This window comes from Tympanuchus pallidicinctus, unplaced genomic scaffold (assembly GCF_026119805.1).
Source record: "Tympanuchus pallidicinctus isolate F22 unplaced genomic scaffold, pur_lepc_1.0 scaffold11, whole genome shotgun sequence".
NCBI classification, from domain to species: domain Eukaryota; kingdom Metazoa; phylum Chordata; class Aves; order Galliformes; family Phasianidae; genus Tympanuchus; species Tympanuchus pallidicinctus.
Genome location: NW_026294627.1, coordinates 4,416,326 through 4,437,407, shown reverse-complemented (window position 1 = coordinate 4,437,407; position 21,082 = coordinate 4,416,326). Strand labels below are relative to the sequence as shown.

Sequence of the window (21,082 nt, the reverse complement as noted above, 5' to 3'; positions counted from 1 at the left end):
TCCGTAAACATAGGTAAAATTTCTGCCTGCTGATAGCAGACTCCAATCATCTCCAAATTACAGTTCTCCTTTCCTTACTAGGGAAGAATGAGTAAGATTTAGCTACTTCTAAAAGATCTAGCTTTTCCCCCTCATTATTGCTGGAAATTGCCAAGTGAAAGCTCTGTTAATTCATCTGTAAAATAAACGAAGAATAGATACTGCCAGAAGAGTCAGGATGAGAACCTAGGAAATGCGTGGCCAGCATTTAACCACCAAGTTTTAGTCCGATCTCCAACCCATGGAGTAAGGAACACAGTCTACATCATCAAATGGAAAGAACATTTTTCCCCAAAAACATCTTAACATATTCTTCAGAATATACCGGGAAAAGGTCTTATCCTTTTTGTCCTCAAGCATCTGGTACACTAAAATAATGTGAAAAATGCCCTCATTGCTTATTCCATATGCATATTTGAACATCCTAAGTAAACACCTACTCCTTTTGTATCTGTTACAATGGCTCTGAGCATTCCCAAAAAACTGGACCCTGTGCAACTTCAGTTTTCCACCAGGTCTCCAGGAATGGCAGTTAATATCTGGCTGTGGAACACCCCCAAATCTCCTCCTTTATCCTCTATCTTTGGTGTAGAAATTAATTTAGAATTGTCAGCCGAGGATTGCCTATCTTCATTGTAGATGCAGATTATTTCAGAGTAGATCATTTATCTCTGTTGTTTATTTCAATCCTGAAAACGCATTTCATTACATGAATAATACTGGAAAGCTACACTATCAATTACATCACTATGATATAAAAAGTTTGTAACGTTTCTGCCAACAAGGACTTGGCAGAATCGGGGTAAGAAAAGACAAAAATGAAGTGAAGTGGCCAACAGCTTCAAAGTGCCCAGGAAAAAAAGAAAGGAAAAAAAAAGCTTAATACTGTAAAACTGAAAACGAAACGAAAGTAAAAGCTGCACTAAATATTAAGAATGACAGAAGTGTGGGTGAGAAACAGGGATCCTTAGCACTGGGATTTTTAAATTTGGTCAGTTCTTAATCTATAATGTCACCCTTCAAACACAGTCCATAATTAATTTCAGTGAAAATCACAGAATCATAGAATTACAGAATATCAATTTGGGCTTTGAGTAACTGATAAAATGTAGTCCAGCTTCTGCTTGAAGCAGCACTAACTTCAAAGCTAACACAAGTGGCTCAGGACCTCTTCCTTCATTATTTAAGTCTTCAAAAGGTGCTTTGAAAATCTGGAATCTAGAAGTTCAGTGGAACTTATGTTGAATGAGAATTTAAGCTAAGAAAGACAACTCTTTTGATGAAACTTCTAAGAAAAATTGAAGTATCTGATCACTGAAAATTTGTTCATTGAAAACAAATGGACATTTCTGAAAGGGTAGAGGTCTTCAGAGGTTACTAGACGGGGCAGAAACTCCCCAGATATGGAACAAGAAGAAAGAAGGAGTTATGCTTGTATCTATAAGGCTGTAAATATAAAACTTTGAGATGTTTTGTCAGTCAGAACAAAACCCACAGTTTTCAGATTCCTGCAGCCAAAGTGATCTATACCTGCTGTTTCACTAGAATACAAAGCAATGTGTGTGGAGGAAGATCTAAGTCAACTCATTCAATGCTAAAACCTGCAGCATTACTGAAAGGTTACATAATAATGAAGCTACACATACTCTCTCACTCAACAATATGCTCTGCCTTGGATGTAAACAAGCGGTAGCTAAAGTATCGTTTTCTCAATTCTATGGTTTTTCTGTCTTTGAAATAGACTTTTGAGGAATTTCTTATTTAATCCTGGAATTGAAAGAAAAGGCTCACATTCAGGATGTTGAATGTGAAAATGTGTCTTCATTGCATGTGCTTTACAGAATTCAACAGTTTCTTGATGTCAGAATCTTCTAAAGTCTTCAGCTACCAGTTTAACAAACCTCAATCATTCCCCATTAGTAATAAAATTGATAACAATGATTTCTGTAAGCAAGAACAATATCTTTGTCACCCAGATAATGGTAGTGTTGTTTGTTTGTTTTACTGAGGGTTTGGTTGCAAATGGTGTTACAGAACAAAGTCTTCCACAGCAGAAGTTGAGTTCAGTTCACTCTTTATTTAGAGCTATTTCTTTTCATCCTGTAAAATTGTGCATATCTTACTAATTCTTATATGTTTTTATTCACAGAATAAAGATTCTGAAAAAAAAAAATATTGTACTAATATAATCTAACTTCAAGTAAAACTTTAAAGCATGCATTCTTTTTACAGAGGCACATGCACTTGGTGTTAAATCATTGAGAAACTGTGCATTCCTCTATTATGCCAGAAAAAAAAAAAAAAAGTTTTTTCCTTGAAACAGAACTGTGCTGTAATGATTACATTTTATCATGATTACTTTTGCTCTGGGAAATATTTTTCCAAATACGATATGAAAAGAATTCCATTTGTAGCAGTAAAGCTCCTATAAACAGTTTATAAAAACAATCAAAAAGCCTTGGGCTATTTACAGAAAGAGCATATATTACCAATAAAATTAACGAATCTGTTTTTACAGCTCCTATTTCACATCATTCTTTCTTCTTTTCTGAATCGCTGAATATTTGCAAGGATGAAGCACAGAGAAAAATACTTTCCATCCATTAGGTGGAGATTGAATAAATTAAAAAATTAAATTGGGTAGTTACTGAGGCAGCCAGAATCAATATAACGTAAAGGCACAAAGGAGTATACTTTAAGTTATAACATACTTCTTTTTCAGAAGGATTTTCCAACTGAATAGTTACTTTACCTTAAGCTACACATCAAATAATGATTAATTTCTGAACTTAAGAGAATTACATCAGTCATTACCAATGGTAAGTGATACTACAAATTTCCAAATTTCATAAACAACATTTTGAAATATTGAATCAGGATGCTGTCTCAAGAGGCAATAAAAGTACTAACATATGTTTATTAAAGAAAATTATTTGATTTTTAAAAGTTCTGAAAAACAGAGAATTCAGATAGACTCCAGGCTCCTGAAGTTTTCAGAAGCTGTTACTGAACTTCTTACTATTGTGTAATGATGGCTTTATGCAATACTGAAAAGATTGTCTAATAAATTGTAAAGTTATTAAGATTGCTGTGGAAGTTATTATAATTAATAATATTAATTTATATATTTATTTATTCCTTAACCCAGGAAACTTGGATCTGTTCTTCAGTGTTGAGAACTAATTTTATTTGTCATGATGGAGCTTATCCAACATAACTTCATACTTCAGTAATCAAGAAATCCCAGATGTTTTAATGATGGAAGTGTGCTTTAGCTCCATCCAAAGTAAACTGATATTAAAAAAATAAAGTCTAGCATAGTGAGTTTATCATTAGGGAGAAAACATCAAGGAAGTATAGCATATTTGGGTATTATTAGTTTAGCACATAACCTTCCACAGGAAAGAATGGGAATGCAGGGTGTTTATTTAAAGTTTGGTGACTCTAAAGTTTCACTGGCTATGGATGAGAAATAAATTTCCTCTTCCTTTAAAAGGTTTAATTTTTACACTGATGTAAGCCATCTTTCATCCAAGCTGCCAAAATATATCCAACTTTTTCCATGAGGCCGTTGGTATAGGGGTCAGAGCACTCATGAATGGACATCATTTCCTTTGTGAGGAAATATGAAATTTATTCAATGTTGTAGTGTGGCTAGAAGTTATTTCAGAAACCAGGGTTAGTAGACGGTCATAACCACACATCTGTTCCACAAGAGGCCATGGGAATTTAAGCTGACAGTAATACATTAATTCTGGCTTTGTTTCTCAAAAAATGCAGGAAGTGCCATCATCAACAATATAGCCAACATAGGTACCTCTTGGGCCAGACATAATTTACAGAGTTTTATACAGATTATGAGACTGCAGCCATTGTCTCACAAAACATTTCTGTTTGAGCTACCAAACTCAGAGGCAAATCTCTGTTAACATGATTTAAAATACCTGAACTAAAGCCCCCTAATTTTTAAAGTTTATATAGTGGAAATGACAATTGACTCAGCACCATAGAATACAATTATAATTAACAGGATTTTTTTTTGAAAAATTGATGTATTGCCTTGGGGAAAAATGTAGGTCACAGCATCAATTAAAAGCAGAAGAACCTCTTCATTGCCTACGTAACATTTAACTCCAAATAAATTGGTTGCTGTAAATTAAACCCACACTGCATGGCATGGTGGAATGGCATCACAGGAATGGAAAACATCGAGAATAGCTACTGCAAACAACTATTTCAAGATACAGCATTTACTTTATTCAAATAATATGGGGGAAAAAAAGAAAAAAAGGAGAAAATACTGATATTAACAACACTTCTTCTCAGTTGTTTTTTGAGAAAAACTATTAACTGCATATTCAACTTTCTTTAATATTGGCAGGATGCTAATATTAGGCCTTGACAGGAAATTATGCGAGAATTACTTAATTGAGGATTAAAAACAGCAGTTACCTTTGCTTCTGACTGCAAAGATGTAAGATTACTTCAGACTCAAGGGTTCACTTATAGTAACTGGAAGATCCAATGAACAATCTTGCATGTTAGAAAGTGGAATATAGGAATAAATCATTTCAGATGAAGTGAGTCTCTGCAGGGGCTGCCACTCAGAATTTATTTAAAATGCTTTTCTAACAGTACTTGAAATATTAGTGATAACTATTAATGGAAGCCACTAAAAAATTTAAAGACTTTTAGTTTGAAAGAGTTGCCAACAAATAGCATTGCATTTTTAATAACACTAACTTCCTGTTCCAGAACAACAATTTTCAATAGTAACTAAGCCAGAAGAAAGCTCTAATAATAAAATCTTTACCCATCTTTTTTAGTGTTTGTTCATCTAGAAACTTAGAATATTTCATCTAGAAAGTTATGTAATTTGAAGTTTAATCATTTATTTCAAATGGAGCAAATGTTTCTGCTGAGATTGTGAGGTTGAAAGATCAACTGCATGGTGGTGAGCCAGGCTGCCTGAGTAAGATCTGACAAAGTCTTTCAGAGAAAACACAAAGGAGCAGCAACTGAGACAATGGGAGGGAGGGCTAATAAATTGATAAAGCATACCTCCAAATTTTCTACTGCTCATGTGTAATCATGAATAATAAAAAGGTACTGCAGGCAAAATTAGATGTGATACCCATGTAATGTTTTCAGCACAAAAGTTCTTACCAAGAAATTAGCTTATAAGTCTGTAGTAATATAGGAAATTTCTGAAAAAATAGCAGAGGAAGTATCTAAACAATTATGGTAATATATATGACCCTGAATATACAAAGTGAGTGGATCTATATATCAGAAAATTCCACTTGAATACAGGTAGCTTTTGAGATGAAAACTATGCCACTGTTATTATTTTCAAATTACAGTAAGGATTATAAGAGCCCAGTTGTTCTTTCCACAGATTAAATGTTAAGATCATTGACAGAATGTTAGTTTCTGTTTTGCCCTATACCCATTGCTACATCTTGATGTCAGTGTTAAGGACTGGGATTCCAATGTACGAATCAAATGCAGAAGTAAAATTGAAGTGGCTAAGCTTCAAAGATCTCAGAACCTGAGGCTAAATCAAGCGACAACAGAAAGAGATGGACCCCAAATAAACCAATTTTCAACAGTTCTCCCTAGGACTAGGCTAACGGCTTAGACTTCTAATTATCTAGCTATTTAATTGTTTTAAATGTTAAGTTGAAGACAGATTTGCTGAACACAAGCCATGAAAATGTGTGGGGTTTTTTGTTTTTTTTTTTTTTAATTTCACAATTGAGCAATATACCTTTCCGTCCTTGCATGGCTGCAGATTAAAGTCACTTTCTCTGACTGAATGACAGAGAACAATTAGGCCAAATTTATTCTTCGTGGTACTTCAAAGAAGGTAGCTTATGTTCAATGCAAGTCAAAGCAAAGAACTAGAAAATTATTGCTAAAATGAGATATTTAGGAACAGGGAGGGTAAATCAAATTCAATTTTAATTACTCTAGAGGTTGAATGGTCTACTATAGACTCAGAGCCTTGGTTTCCTCTTACCTCTAAATGTGCTAGACTGTTATTCTGTGAGAAAACATCATTCACTGCTCTGATAGTATGTGTAACAGTCTACAATCATTAATGTTCTATGTAAAACAGAAAAATTCTAATAGCTGTTCAGGAAATATGATGTTTGGGTTTTTTTGTTGTTGTTGTTTTCTTTTTTTTTTTTTTGTCTCAAAGCAATTTTCGATCTCCCTTTTACAGATAGGAAAACAAAGGCAAAGAGAATGAAGAAAGCTGACCCAAATGACTCAAGACTAGTTGCAAAGACAGAAAATGAAACAACGTATCTTAAGTTCAGAATCTCATTTTATAGACCAACTGATCTACAATTAGTTGTACAAAACATCAGAGAGATGTAGATAGCAGTCACACAATACTGAAAAAACATCAAACCCTCTCAAACAGATCTTATGGTTTTAATCAACATTTACCACGTCTAAATCAATACAGGAAAATTATTCCAGGTATCAGTGACCTAGGCAGGATTTAGCCTTCATTGTCATCTAGGCCAGGATATACTGAGGTATCTATATATCTTGTGTATTGGAAGGGAAAAACGGAAAGGGAAAGAAAAAAGAGAAAGGGAAAGGGAACATTTCCAAGAAAAGAGCAATCAGGTGAACCTAAGGATTTTCTTAAGATATTTGGATATTTTTTTCCCGTGGAACAGTAATAATAGAAGTAAGGACTGCAGGCATCATTTATTTTATTTTTATTATTTACTTAATTCATTGTTTTTGTGAGGTGCCTATTCAGGTAAGAGGCCAACAGAACTGATTTCTACTAGCTATAGGTAGCATCCAATTGATTCAAGGTTGCATTGAGCTGCAGATACTCATACAGAGCTCATACTGAACTAAATGAAAAATTAGAAAAGCATTGCCAGCCTGCCTCCATTCATCCACAGGAAGGAAGGTAAATGAAAGTCAATGCTCTCATTAGACCTTGTAATACAGTTCCACATATCTTCATTTAAGCTGGTATCTGGGGAAGAAAGTGATAGACTGCCTTAGACTAGGTGAATCTCACTCAGCCCTATCATCTAATCCCACATTCCTTCACTGAAGTAGATTTTGCTGAGTCTGCTGGACCAGAGATCAGGTGCCTAAAAGATTCAGAATTCAAAACAGAGAGTATCACTGTATCACTGAGTTTAGCTTAATGTACCACAGCTCATAAGTCTGACAAAAGTATCTTAAAAATAAGACTGCATATCTATTTCAGAAACATAGCGAGATGGAAATTTACAACTTCCTGGCATAATTTGTCCTGCATCCTCACTGCTGAAAAGTCCTGTCCAGCATTTGTTTGGCTTCACTATCGTATGTATTCTGCTTTCCTTTGCTGCTTTGAAGAATCCCCTTGTTCCCAGTCTCCCCACAGAAATACACTGTCATTATGAGAGAGAGAGAGAGAGAGACAAGTCTCTCTCTGGAGGAATTTTTCTCTGTTCTAGTCTATATTCTCTCTCTGAACATATATATTCAGTAACTTTTAAAGGTATGGACCCTAGAACTTGGCACAACAATATGAAACAAGACTCTTGTTTTATATACAACTATAATCTTATCCTTATTCTTCCCTTAATCATCTAACATTAAAAGATCATTGCATAAACCTTTGCTGAGCTGCCCATTCTTTAGTCTGAAACCACCTCACAGTCATCTATTTCCAGGTTAGGGGTTCCCTCTCTGTTTGTGTGGATGACATTTCTTCCCTCTGGCTGTGTAATCTTTCTCTTCCAGGTAATAAACACTTTGTTTGAATAGATTCTGCTGACCAGGCCAGACTGTAACTGGACTGCTCCATCTGACTTCTCCCTTCTCTTCTATTTTTTAAATCTTTGCATCTGCAAATCTTGCCATCCATGAATTTGTGCCACCTTCCAAGTCAGTTCAGCTAACATTGAAACATGTCGTCTACAGCCAATTCTAAATCATGGAAACTATCTCTCAGTATTTCCATGAAAGGGCCGTTTATTATCTACTGGTACTTTACTATGTCAGCTAATCAGTCCTTAATGAGTATTACTTTGATAAAGTATACTGTTATTTATTAAAATAAGATACAGTGTAATATTAAATCAAATGCCTTACTAAAACCTTCACAACATTTAGGGACATTCATCTAACAAATTCACAGTCTGAAATGAAGTTTATCTGATATAATTGCTTTGCTTTAAACCTATGCTGAATATCATCAACTTATTCTAACCATAAATTTATTATTATGCTTGCTTTTTCAGCTAAATATTCCTTAATCATGCCAATATTTTTTCCCAGAGATGACTTCTAGTTAACCTGCTCTGCAGATTTATTTTTTTTTTTAATAAAAATAAATAGCACAATACTGACACTCCAGAATTTCAAAAATATTCCACATATCTCTTCAGCTTGATTTTTTTATGGCTCTTAGGCGAAAGTTAACAAGTAATGAGCTTTCTAATTTACTTATTTTATCACCAGCAGATGTTGTTTAACATGCTTTTAAAGATTCAGTGCTGTTTGCATAGTAGGGACACTGGATCTCCTACTACCATATGGGCTTGTTAAGGAGCAAACAGCACTTGCCTCCTACTGTGTGCCACTCAGTATTGAAGAGCTTTTTGTTCATCTTTGTGTGAATAAATGACACGATTAATTAAAGAGTGACTGACTAGATTCATTTTTTTTCTTTGAAGGTGTTAAAAAAGCAGTAAGAATTAGTTATGTGCATCCAAAATATACCAAGAAATAAATTTCATTAGGCCATTTTCAAAATCATAGTAGGCAGAAACAGTGTTAAGATACAGTCGGTAAGAATTCTTATTCATTGCATTTAACACTGAATTCAACCTTAAGTTACCCATATTTTTTTCCCTATTATTCGTGAAAATTTCTTAAACATCATTAGCCATTATAAATTGATGTCCACCTGGCAGAGTGCTCTGCAAGGGTCACTTAGAATGATCATCTGTCTGTTTATCCCTGTGTCTTGCTAACTCTGAAATCAAAAGATAGCAATTTGGACATCAGCAACATATCAGTGTAGACTACATTTACCAGAAATATCCCATTAGTGTGCATTATCCTGAAATCTTAACGTGTCTCCTTTTCCTCCTGAGATTCCAAAGGACCCAGCTGGCAAGAAACCAAAATATCAAGTTTCTCTCATGTCTATTACGATAATAGCAGGAGGTCATACACTGAAAGCTGAGAACACAAATGCAGCATAAAGCAAATCGAATATTTTGATAACAGAAATGTATGGAGGTTTGTATCCTCATGCAATAGAGTCGTCTTTTTTTTTTTTTTTTTTAAATTGGAGTTTTTTTTATTGTAATAATTTCAATGATAACTCCTTTACTAGAAAGGCTGTTTGATAAAAAGAAATATCTTCATCAGTGCTGCTGTCTGTCAGGTTTCTCAAGTCCATGACAGCTTTAACATTCAACATAAATACGCTTAATTTTCCTTTCCCAGGAAAGCCTGCCTACTACCACTCATAAACTGATGGTATCACTGCTAGGCAAATAGAGAATAAATAAATTTTGAAAAGATAAAACTTCCCTCACCACAGAAGATATGTAAAATCTAGGCATTTATACCTGTTATTTGACTGCAAAGAATGTGTAGGCAATGGAGAGAAGTCTAGACAATGGAAAGAGACAATCATTTTTAGGACACAATCCACCTCAATCTATAGGAGACACCCAAAACCAGTATGAAATGTGATCAGGAAGAGTCATTTAATATCATGGCAATATTGTTGACTTGGTCAGATGTCAAAAGCCAGGTGAGGCTAAATTGTTTTTCTTAAAAGAGCAAATTATTTTCAGTTTAATCACTGAGTAGTGAGTAATCACGGGTAGCTGAGGCAAAATTTTTGTGCCTCAGAATCTTGTCAATTATTGAGGTGTTCAACAAAGAAATTGAAAACAAAAACAAAAACAAAACTATGAAGCAGCAGTCCAGAAACTATTGCCTTTCCTCACTTTTATCCCCACAGCTCAGTTCACTACTCTCACCTGTGCATTAGTCCATTCCATTTCAGGGAAAGGTCCCAGCTGAAGGCCTCTACCTGTGGGATTCTCTTCCTCTTGGCCTTTCTGGAAGTACATAGAGACATCTACTCAGGACACGTTCCAAACTCAGATTTTTCATTATGCTTGCATATGGTGCTTAGTTGTGTACTTTCTCTTCCCAGTTTGATTTTCAGGGGCGAGGAGAATCTGTTGCTATAACTGCTCTGGAAATTAATCTGGCATACCATCTATTCTTTTCAATCTCTCAATACTCGCTTAAGTGCCTAGAGGCTATTTAACATAAATGAAAAAGCATTATGTTCTATAATATTCAGTGTGTTATTGATTAGAAATGCCTGTGGAATAGTTATTTTTCCTTCAAGGAAGAACAAGCAAGGAAGAAATATTTCATGAGAATTAACACTGCACTACTTTATTTCAGTATATTTTCAGTATGAAACATCTACCCATCACAAGTAATTATTAGCAAATCAAGCAAAAATGCTATAAAGGAATGAATAAATATTCTCTTTACAGTCCACTTCTTTCCAGCTAAAATTAGAAATAATCCTGCTTCTTTTACATTTTAAAGCTGACTGTATATATTATCTTTATGAATTTGTTATGTTTATAGGAGACTATACATTCAGTTTTAACCAACAGTGGGGTTATTTATTTATTTATTTATTTATCTATTTGCTGTGAATTGGAATTGCAATGCAATGCAATGAATTCACACCCCTGACTAGGCATGAGCCAACGCCATTGCAGAAAACAACAATACGAGAGAGCCCTGTAAGTAACAGCGAGAGCTGTGTGGCAAGGATCACAGTGTAAATAATAAAACTACTTTGTCTTTAGGTCTTTAGTTCAGCATCTATTAGCTTTTTTTTTTTATAGAACATTTAACTCCTAGAGTACTCAAATGCATTTTTATGAAGTTCTTATTCTTTACATGCATGTGAAAAGCTTACATCCATCTTGTAGTATATTACTTTAAGGATTTTTATATATATATTATTAAAAATTTTAACTTTTTAAATGTAAAAGGACAAAAAGCACTTCTTTTTTTTTTTTTTTTTTTTTTTTTTTTTTTCCCTACTATCTCCTGTAATATCAAGACATTTCACTTACAAGCACTAGGTAAACAAGACATTCAAGGAAGTCTTAGGACACTGTCAGTATAAAGAATGGCTACTAATTAAAAAAAAAAAAAAAAAAAAAAAAAAAAAAAAAAGGTGTACATTTTATTGTTAAATATAGTCTAAGGAAAAGAGACTTCTGGCTCTGATTTGAAGCATTACTGCTGTCATAACACAGTACTGTTAAGAGCTGACGTTCATAGTGATGCTGTGAAACCTGAAGCACTTGGATGTGGGCTAAGAACAGAGTCCTTTCAGACATGGGAAGCTGCTGCTAATAGTTCAGAGCTCAAAGGTACTGGATCATCTTTGGAGGATGCATTTGCACCTTGCTTTGGTCAGCATGGATTTAAATCTGAATATTCAATCAAACTCATTTGGACAGGATATTTTGACATAACTTTTCTTGGAGTAACTTTTCTTATCACATAATGTAATGCATATTCTCTTAAATGTAGGAGTGCTCATGGGGTGCTGAGAACTGCTCTGGAGAAAGAAATATCAGATATAAAAATAGAAAGAAAGGAACGTTTATATGGAGATCATTCTCTAAAAAGGAGTCAAGAATGAAGTTCTGTTGCAAAACAGTTTTCCTTCAAAACATTCCTGTGTATAAGGGTGCGAATTATAACTATTGAGTGTAATTACTGACTATGAGAAAACAGCAGAACTGTATCATTTGGAGGACACTGTGTTCTAAGATAGGTACTGAACAAAAATGAAGGAAACCTGCACAAGAAGAAAGACAATAATGAGATATTTAGAATTCACACCATAGCAAAGACTGAAGACAGGATATTACATGGAGATAGTGATCAGTTGCCTCAAGATGGTAACTTGAGGCCAGAACCTCAAGATACCATCCTAAACTGGCTGCTGTGAAAAAAGCCTGTAACTGCTATGATGCTGAAATAGTGAAACGAAGCCTTTTCAGCCCCTGATACTATGATTCCATAGCTCTCATCAGTCAGAACTTTGGGTTTCCTGGTAATTTCAGCAGTTTTATTTGGGAACCAGAGGAATAATAGCCAGCCAATGGGAAAAGGCATATATGTGTGCGTTTTCAAATCTGTATTGTACAAATTGCACGGAGAAGAATTATGGTGTAGAAATGTAATCCTCTTTGTAAAATGCACTCATGAATAAAAGGAAGTAAAGGAGTATTCATAAACAGCAACATTTATAGGCTTTGTAGCGTATATTACAAATCTGGCAACCCTGAAGATGAGCGTGAGTTTCACAAATAACATTTTTCTACTGCCATTAGATGCATGAAGTTATCACTTTGTCTCCAGCTGCTGCTGCATAAGGATTACTTCAGAGGGCTGGAGCACCTCTTCTCTGAAGAAAGGCTGTGGGAGCTGAGCTTGTTGAGCTTGGAGAAGAGAAAGCTGTGGGGTGAACTCAATGTAGCCTTCCAGTTCTTTAAGCTTCTATGCAGGAGTGCCACTGACTTTTTACACAGCCTGATAGTGAAAGGACAATAGGAAATGGCTTCAAAAAGAAAGAGGGGAGATTTAGATCAGATGTTAGGAAAAAATTCTTTACTCAGAGTGTAGTGAGGCACTGGCATGGGATGCCCAGAGAAGCTGTGGGTGCCCCATCCCGTTAGGTACTCAAGGCCAGGTTGGATGGGCCCTGGGCTGCCTGGGAAGCTGGTAGGGGGCAACCAGCTCACAGCAGAGCATTGGAACTGGATGGGCTTTAAGGTCTCTTCAAACCCAAACCATTCTGTGATTTTATGATTCTATGATTCATAAGGCCCTGGGCTTCTCTCTGACATTTTTAAAAGTTCTGTGAATACCTCAGATCTTGGAGGATATCTGAAGCAGTAGGAGATGCCTGGCTTAGAGAACTGAATCTCAACCCCAAGAAGATCCTCTATCTGATAATAGACAATGGAAATATACTAATTCTTGTATATATTAAATATAAATGGATAAATCACCTTAAAGTCAAAGTTTTAAACAAGACTTAAGGAGAAATTGGATTCAATGTCCAAGTATTCGATTTTTAGAAGAGCTTATATATATATTCATATTTAGCGGGCTGCCTGGAAAATTTCATTAATTTGTGGATTAAGGAAGAATTCATTTCTTGTCATGGAAAACGAATGGCACATACACAGTAGTGGGAGGTCCCTTGGTCCTACAAAGGTACCTTCATACAACATCAGAGAGTATGAACAAATCATCTACTCAAGGAAAACTGAAAAAACAAACCAACCCTACATTTTTCTCTCTGACAATAATAATAATAATAATAATAATAATAATAATAATAATAAGAAGAAGAAGAAGAAGAAGAAGAAAGTGAAGATCATATAAAAATCTGACGGAACTACGAAGTTCCTGCTAATCTTATGTAGAGGGCACGGAAGTATTGCTATGCCAAAAAGAAGTATTGAAACATGAATGCAGGGAGAAGAAGTGTGTAAAGAAAATTGTGTTACTGTGTCTAAATAAAGCAAAAACTGTTGCACTTACAGGAACTTCAATATACCGATTGAACCAACACTGTTTAGTTTAAATGTTCCTTATGCCAACAGTGTAACTGTTAGATGAATTCTACAGAATTTATGCAGGTGCAATTACAAGACACACAAAAACCAGCATTAGCATGGGGTAATAGACTTCTGTGGCAACTAACTGCGTTTAAACCACAAATTTCAACCATGTCAGATAATGAAGGGAAGAGAAACTTCAAGTAAAAGTTTAAAAATATACAGGAGTCTACAACTTCCTTTTAAAATTTGAGTCTTTCTTCTTACTGACTTGTAGAAAAATAATAAAAGCTTGATAGCACATTGGTGATGAGTCCAAAAATACTTTTAAAGCAGGCAGGCTTGTGAATGAAATGAAAATTCAAGACCAGCAGATGGGTTTAACTGCTGTTATATGTGAAGTGGTTTCCAAGAACATTATGTATGTAATAATAAATAGCCAGAGACATAAAGTTTTCCCAGTAGTTTAAATCCTAAGAATATGAGCTAAGAGAGGGCTTTAAGCTTTGGCTCACTGCAACATCCTTACATTTTACCCTTGTCTACAGCAGCAGAAAATGCTTGTTATTGACAACGGGTGTCAGCAATGGGTGCAATTAAAACAGTGCTGAGAACAGTTTTACAAGCAGGCAGGTTTAACATGGCCTTTCTGAAACAAGAATAGATCTTGGCTGTGCTTGCAGGTTAATCACATTCAGCACCAGCACAGTCATTGTCAGCAATGGATAATTACACTAGTGTACACAATGCCTCAATTTGTGCATATGTTTTACATAATAGCTGTTACGAATTGCCTTCGTTTCTCATTCTTGATCTGGATGTGGGAATGCGGATGGGGTGCCACATGTAGGATTCCTGCAGTTTGGATCTAACTGTCTCCGTGCCTTATGCCCTGTTGGTTGGAAGAAAAAGTGAAGTTCCAAAGCCCCATGAGAACAGGCAGCCGCTTTTCTGTCTGTGCTTAAAACACTTCTGGCGTTATCTCCTAAGCCACTAGAAAATGGTTTTGTAAAGTGGCTGCTATGACTAAGTTAAAGCTGCATTTTTTACCACGTATCATTATATTTGACTGACACAAATATTTGTGACATGCAATAAATTTGGAACATTTGGAAGGCTGCAAAAGAGTGAGTGGAGTTGAGAGAAAGAAGAAATCTACACTGGGATGGAAGCCCAGAAAAAATTATGTTTTTTATCTTCAGTGAAGCCAATTGCTTCACAAACACTTTGTGAGAAACCATGGAGAGGAGTGGTGCTGGGTCCAAGGAATACTGAAGCTCAGTGCAGACCTGCGCTTTAATGCTTACATCTACATGCAGAGATGTACCAGGGATTCTAGTAGTATCAGCATATGCTGAGTGCTATCCTAGGTGAGCTGGAGGTAATGGGAATAGAAGTGGAAGAAGAAAAAGATGAAGAACCAAGTGAATGATCTGTATCAGACAAGACCTGAGATGTCACAGGGAACAGAATATGGGGAACAGAGTATACATTTGTTCTGTTACCAGCCTATTACTTTTCAAGGCTACTCTAGAAAATCATGTCTGTAAGCTGTCATGCTATAAGCATCTCTTTTTCCATTTAATTTTCTCTATAGAAACAAATTTTGAAATAACGATTGCAAAAACACTGCTCTTCAGTCCTATCATTGAACCCCCATTCATGAAATGGATGAAGTTAATGCAGATGACAGTTGCCTGTGTGATATTCAGTGACCAGTCGGTGTTCAGTGAACTTCCAAGAGACCTTGCTCGTGATTGCAAGGCAAAAAGAGCTTACTCTTACCTGGGAAACAGCCGTTTAAGCATTTCACTCCCAATTTCACTCCCACCCCAAAAATTAAATGGCACAGCTATATGAACGCATGAAGTTTTGGTCAATGTAATAAGTACCCTTACAAGTAGAGTATAATTACTTTGGAGATCTCTAGAGCAGTTGCTTCAGTCCAAAAGTTCTCACCTCAAATATCCTTACTGCTGTTGTCAAACTGCTTGTTTTTGTTGCTCCCTGATTATATTACTTTTGGTGTTGGTTAGCTTAACTTGCTAGCTGTATAATATTTCATCTACTCTTTGTAATAGCTGTAATACTGAAAAAAGGAAGCAGAGCAACATGCTTAAACAGGACCCTCACTGCCCTCAGTGCTAACCATTACTGGAAGTCTGTCTCTGTTTTGGATCAGTACAGATGATCTCTTCCAGTCCAAAAAGCTACTCTATAAGGGACCAGACTTAAGTGGTGTGGACATGAGCAAACTGACTGAAAGTCAGAGCAAACTGACTTTCTGCACAGCAGTGTAGACCCAGTCACTCTCCACTATCTGAGGTACACAATACACAAATCTGAGGTAAGAGTACCCAAGACTTCTACCTGTGTCATTCACTTTGCTATATCTTTTTTTCCCACCATTTATCAATCTACTATGACTTTAAGAGTAGTTTCCAGAAATGCAAGTTTGATTTTTTCAGATTCCTGTTGAAGTTATCAGTGACGATAACCTCACTTCAGTGGAGAGATTTCAAAAAGTTCTGAATATATATCGCAGTCTGATCAATTTCTCAGTAGAGTTTTTGGTCGTCGTTTTGTTTGTTTGTTTTTTAAATTCTTTTCATTTAGATGTAATGTTTAGTGAACACTACTTAAGCGCAGGCTTGGTAAACTGTAGCCATTTCTCAGCTTATTAGTCATCCAGTTGTACTACATACATCAAAAATGGAATTGGTATGTATGAGGTCCTCTTTCACAGGAACATCTACTAATAAAGTAAGGCTAATAGTCAAGCACAAATATATAGGTTTGTGCTTTTTTTCCACTTTAAAATGTGAAACAGTAAATGCTTTTTATTTCCACCCCTCACCCCCCTTTTTTTTCCTGAACAACATTGAGTCTCTTTTGCATAATGTAAGGTGTATTTCTGGCATATCCTGAAAGGTTATCAGCAATACTGCTCTCCAATTGAAGCCAAATTTTTTCTCATCATATCTCATGAGTTGTTCACTCTAACCTTCATTTCTCTATATATTTTTCCTGTTACATATTGGAGATGAATCTTCAATGGAGAATGTGCCATATGAGGAGAGACTGAAGGAACTGGGGCTGTTTATTCTGGGGAAAAGGAGGCTGAGGGAAGACCTTATTGCTCTCTCCCAATATCCGAAAGGTACTTACAGTGAGAGAAGGGTTGGTCTCTTCTCACTGGTGACAGGACGAGGGGAAATGGCCTCAAGTTGTGCCAGGGTAAGTTTAGGTTGGATACCAGGAAACACTTTTTTACAGAAAGGGTTATTAAGCCCTGGAATAGGCTCCCCAGGGAGGTGGTTGAGTCACCATCCCTGAATGTGTTTAAAAACCGTTCGGATTTGGTGCTCAGGAACATGATTTAGTGGAGGGCTGTTAGTTAGGGTAGTATGGTTAAGTTGTGGTTGGACTTGATGATCTTTAAGGTCTTTTCCAACCTGAGTGATTCTATGATTCAACAAGACCAAGTTCAGGTCTTCAGCTTTGGCCACAACAACACCAGGCAATGCTACAGGCTTGGGGCAGGGTGGCTGGAAGACTGTGTGGAAGAACAAGACCTGGAAGTGTTGGTCAATGTTCAGCTAAACGTGGGCCAGTGGTACGCCAAGGTGGCCAAGAATGATGGCATCCTGGCTTGTATCAGAAATAGCGTTGCCAGCAGGAGCAGAAAAATGATCATCCCTCTGTACTAAGCTCTGGTGAGGCTGTTCCTTGAGTGCTGTGTTCAGTTTTGGGCCCCTCACTACAAGAAAGACATTGAGGCCCTGGAGTGTGTCCAGAAAAGGGCAGCAAAGCTGTGAGGGGTCTGGAGCACAAGTTTTATGGGGAACAGCTGAGGGAACTGGAATTGTTTAGTCTGGAGAAGAGGAGGCTTAGGGGAGATGTTATCACTCTCTACAGCTCCCTGAAACAAGGCTGTAGTGAGGAGAGGTGGGGGTCAGCCTCTTCTCTTGCTAACTAGCAATAGGATGAGAGGCAATGGCCTCATCAGGGGAGATTCAGTTCGGATATAACGAAAAAAATCTTCTCTGAAAGAGTGCTAAGGCACTGGAATGGGCTGTTTATGGTTTAAACACCATTAGAGGTGGTTTAGACAACATTCGTGGAGGTGTTCTAGAAATATTTAGTTGTTTTAGTAAGGAGCATGGTTTAGTGTGGAGAAATATTGGCGGCAGGCAGATGGTTGGACTGGATGATCTTGGAGGTCTTTTCCAGCCTTGATGATTTGGTGATTCTGTGATTAGTCAAATCCTTACATTTTTTTCTTTATAGGACTCTTAGTGACATTCCCAGAGGTTTTGTTTACCCTCTCACTGACATGACCTTTCTTGGGATAAGAATCTCTTCTCCACTACTTTTTGATACAGGAAGATTTGATGTGCTTTTGGAAGAGCTGTAGTTGAATGACTGTGAGAAACCAAATACTGGGTACAATACAAAATACACCATCATGTGTCCACCGCACATGTGAAAGATCAGCAGAGTAGGCTGCACAGCAGACTACACTTGCATCTCTTTGAACATGTTTGGACATGGTCGTCATCTCAGACAATCCTCCAGCAATGCTAAGTGGCTCTTCGCTCACAGTTTCTTCAGTCTTTTATATCTCTGATTAAAACTACAGTTGATACAGAAGGCTTATGGAATGTAAACCATTCCTCAATATTGATTTTTTTTTTATTTTATTGATTTTATTGAAAAATTACTTCAGTTTTATAGTCTCTTTGCCTGAGGCAATGAAAACTATCAAACGTATCAAGTATTTCAAAACCAGGTATTGTAAGAAAAGCTGCCCTTTGTTGGCATTCACTACCTGCAAAACTAGAGGTGTTGTTTTCAGTGTCTTTCACCTTCCTGGAGAATTTCATTCCTAGTAAAGCCGGCTTTGAAGTGCTTCATACTTCTCTTTTGTGTATTTTCTCTGTTCCTTTTAAATCTTTCTATAAACCATACTCAGCAATCCCTTAGATCAACAGCACTTGTGAGAGGTCATCTTTAGATTACAACTTGCTTAAGCTAGCTGGAAATAATGAAAGAAATCTGATGTTACCTCCTATGACCCAGTGGCTGTCTTACTCATGTGAACACAGAGACATGCACTGGATATCTCAGAGAGAACTAATTGCAATGAGATCTGTCATAAGAACCATTTCAAATACATCTTACCTTTTTAACACTAAATTTTGAAGCATTCTTTATAAGAAAATAAAGCAAATGTTACTATAGGCAAAAGAAATATAATTACAATGAAAGACACTTGGGGACTATAACTGCTGTATTTTTGGGTGCCTTCAAGGGCATAGATATCCATTTTAGCTTTTGTGCTATATCTAAATAAATAAGATACACAAATTCAGAAATGCATTGGCAGGAAATCTTTGTGTTGTTTAAATTTAGCAGCATGCTGAGCATTAAACTTTGACCTCATGACTCATAGGAAAAAATATATCAATTTAAATAGAAATAATTGCTCTATCTCAGTAGCTCCAGCTTTCCTAAATTTAAGAGAGCCACTGTTTAAAGGCTGTCCTAAATCTAATTGTTCTAACATTTAATGTCTCAAATGACAACAGAATAGAATTTTTATGAAGTTTCCTTCCCAATATTTCTCAATTCTCTTTAGATGAATTCTTGGTGAGTTAATGCTTATATCTCCTTTGCATGCACAGAGGTCTTAAATACACTGGATTCTTATTTCCTCTGTCTTTAGGTTTATAGCTTTCAGATTTTGATAGTCTGCAAATCTTCTTATTACTTTCTGAGTCTGCTGAGAATATATTTATTCAAACATTATGCTTATATTATGTTTTTGCATCGATTGTATACAACAGCTCAGCAAGAATATGTTCATATTCAAAGGATTCAGAGATGTGTATTTATTTGTATAAGAAAAATAAGACACCCTCAGTTTGTCCTCTGAAGTATTAATCCTCTTTCTGAACCAGTTCCCTTAAGAATTATGTCACTGAAAATAGTTACAGGGCAACCATGGCAAAAGAAAAGAAAAAAAGAAAAAAGAGAGAGAAAAAAAAAAGCTATATTTCGAAGGAGTACTTTACATAATACTTGTAAAGATTACTACAGTGAATGTGTCATTCACTGAATCTCATGACAGCAATAAAGACGAACAGTATTCTTTAATGCCTTTACCATCTAGGCACATTTCACAAGAGCATAGTATATGCTTTTTTTACATCACTTTCCCTCATTCACTCTGCCTGAACAAAATAGCTTGAATGCCATATAGCTGCTGGTCTCTCCCTGCATCAGCTGTAAACACCTCCTTCTTCCTAGTCATAAAATCATACAATTATTGGACATGGAATGCCTTAGGTTGTAAGGAATCTTCAAGATACTTGAGCTCCAACTCCCCTGCTGAACACCAGTCATCAGTCCATTTGGCTTGCTAAGAACTGCATTTCTGAGAGACATTTTCTCATGACTGATGTGTACCTTTTGGAGAAACTTAATTATGGGAGATTTGGGAGATGCAGATGAAGAAATTAAGGGATAGAACATTGCATGAGACTGTGTGCTGGAAATGCCATTCATTAAGGTGATATGGGAGGACTAGAGACAATTCAGCTGTGTCATCAGACTACTGTGTCCTTCATAATCCCTGGCAGATAGGCAAATGATGCCCAACTCTTCTAAAAAAACAATCATGATTGAAATCAACTTTACAATATTAAGCGTGCCTTGACTGGCTCAAAGTGTGGTGTGCATATAAGAAAGTGTTTGATATAGTGAGCTCATCTGAAAAAAAAAAAAAAAAAGGATGTCAATTTCAACTACTAACTCGTGGCATACATGACTGCAGGGTGTCTGTCATCGAGAGTAGCTAAATTTGAAAAGTGATAGATTTATGACAAGATATGGATTGTTCAGACATACTGTCTTAGCATGAGTACTTATCAGACTGGACAGAAATTCAGCATCAACTCTACACTGCAACACTTGGCTAGGGAAATATGAGAAATAAACCATTTTTAAATATGAGATTTCTGGTCTGATTAACAGGTTGCTGATTGGCAAGTCCTAAATCACTCTGAACACAACCATGGTAGTGAATGATCCTTTTATACAAACACAAATACACATCCACTGCACATGGGAGATAGAGCTAAGGTTGCCATGGGAACATTACCTCCAGATTTTGGGGTTTTAAAAATACACTTAAAATTATAATAATTATTATTAATTAAAATAGCACATATCTAGCTTTCAATACCTCATTTTTACTTTGTAATTTATTGTGTTCACATTTTCTTTAGGTGTTTTGGAAGCAGTTTATTTGATAGGTGAATATTAGAGCCCAATGCAATAACTTTATTCAGTAGTTTCAAAAC

The 21,082-nt window shown here is 36.1% G+C and overlaps 1 protein-coding gene across 18 annotated transcripts in view; it reads right to left on the bottom strand.

Annotated features, from left to right (window-relative positions):
- Window positions 1-21,082, bottom strand: part of DLG2 (discs large MAGUK scaffold protein 2) — a 986,929-nt gene that overhangs the window by 586,622 nt on the left and 379,225 nt on the right. For 12 of the 18 annotated variants that reach the window (XM_052669729.1, XM_052669569.1, XM_052669618.1 and 9 more), the window contains one exon: window positions 10,074-10,154. The exons of the other annotated variants lie outside the window; for them this stretch is intronic. In XM_052669729.1, coding sequence (XP_052525689.1) covers window positions 10,074-10,154 — 81 coding nt within the window. The remainder of the gene's footprint in view (window positions 1-10,073; window positions 10,155-21,082) is intronic. 18 annotated transcript variants of the gene reach the window in all.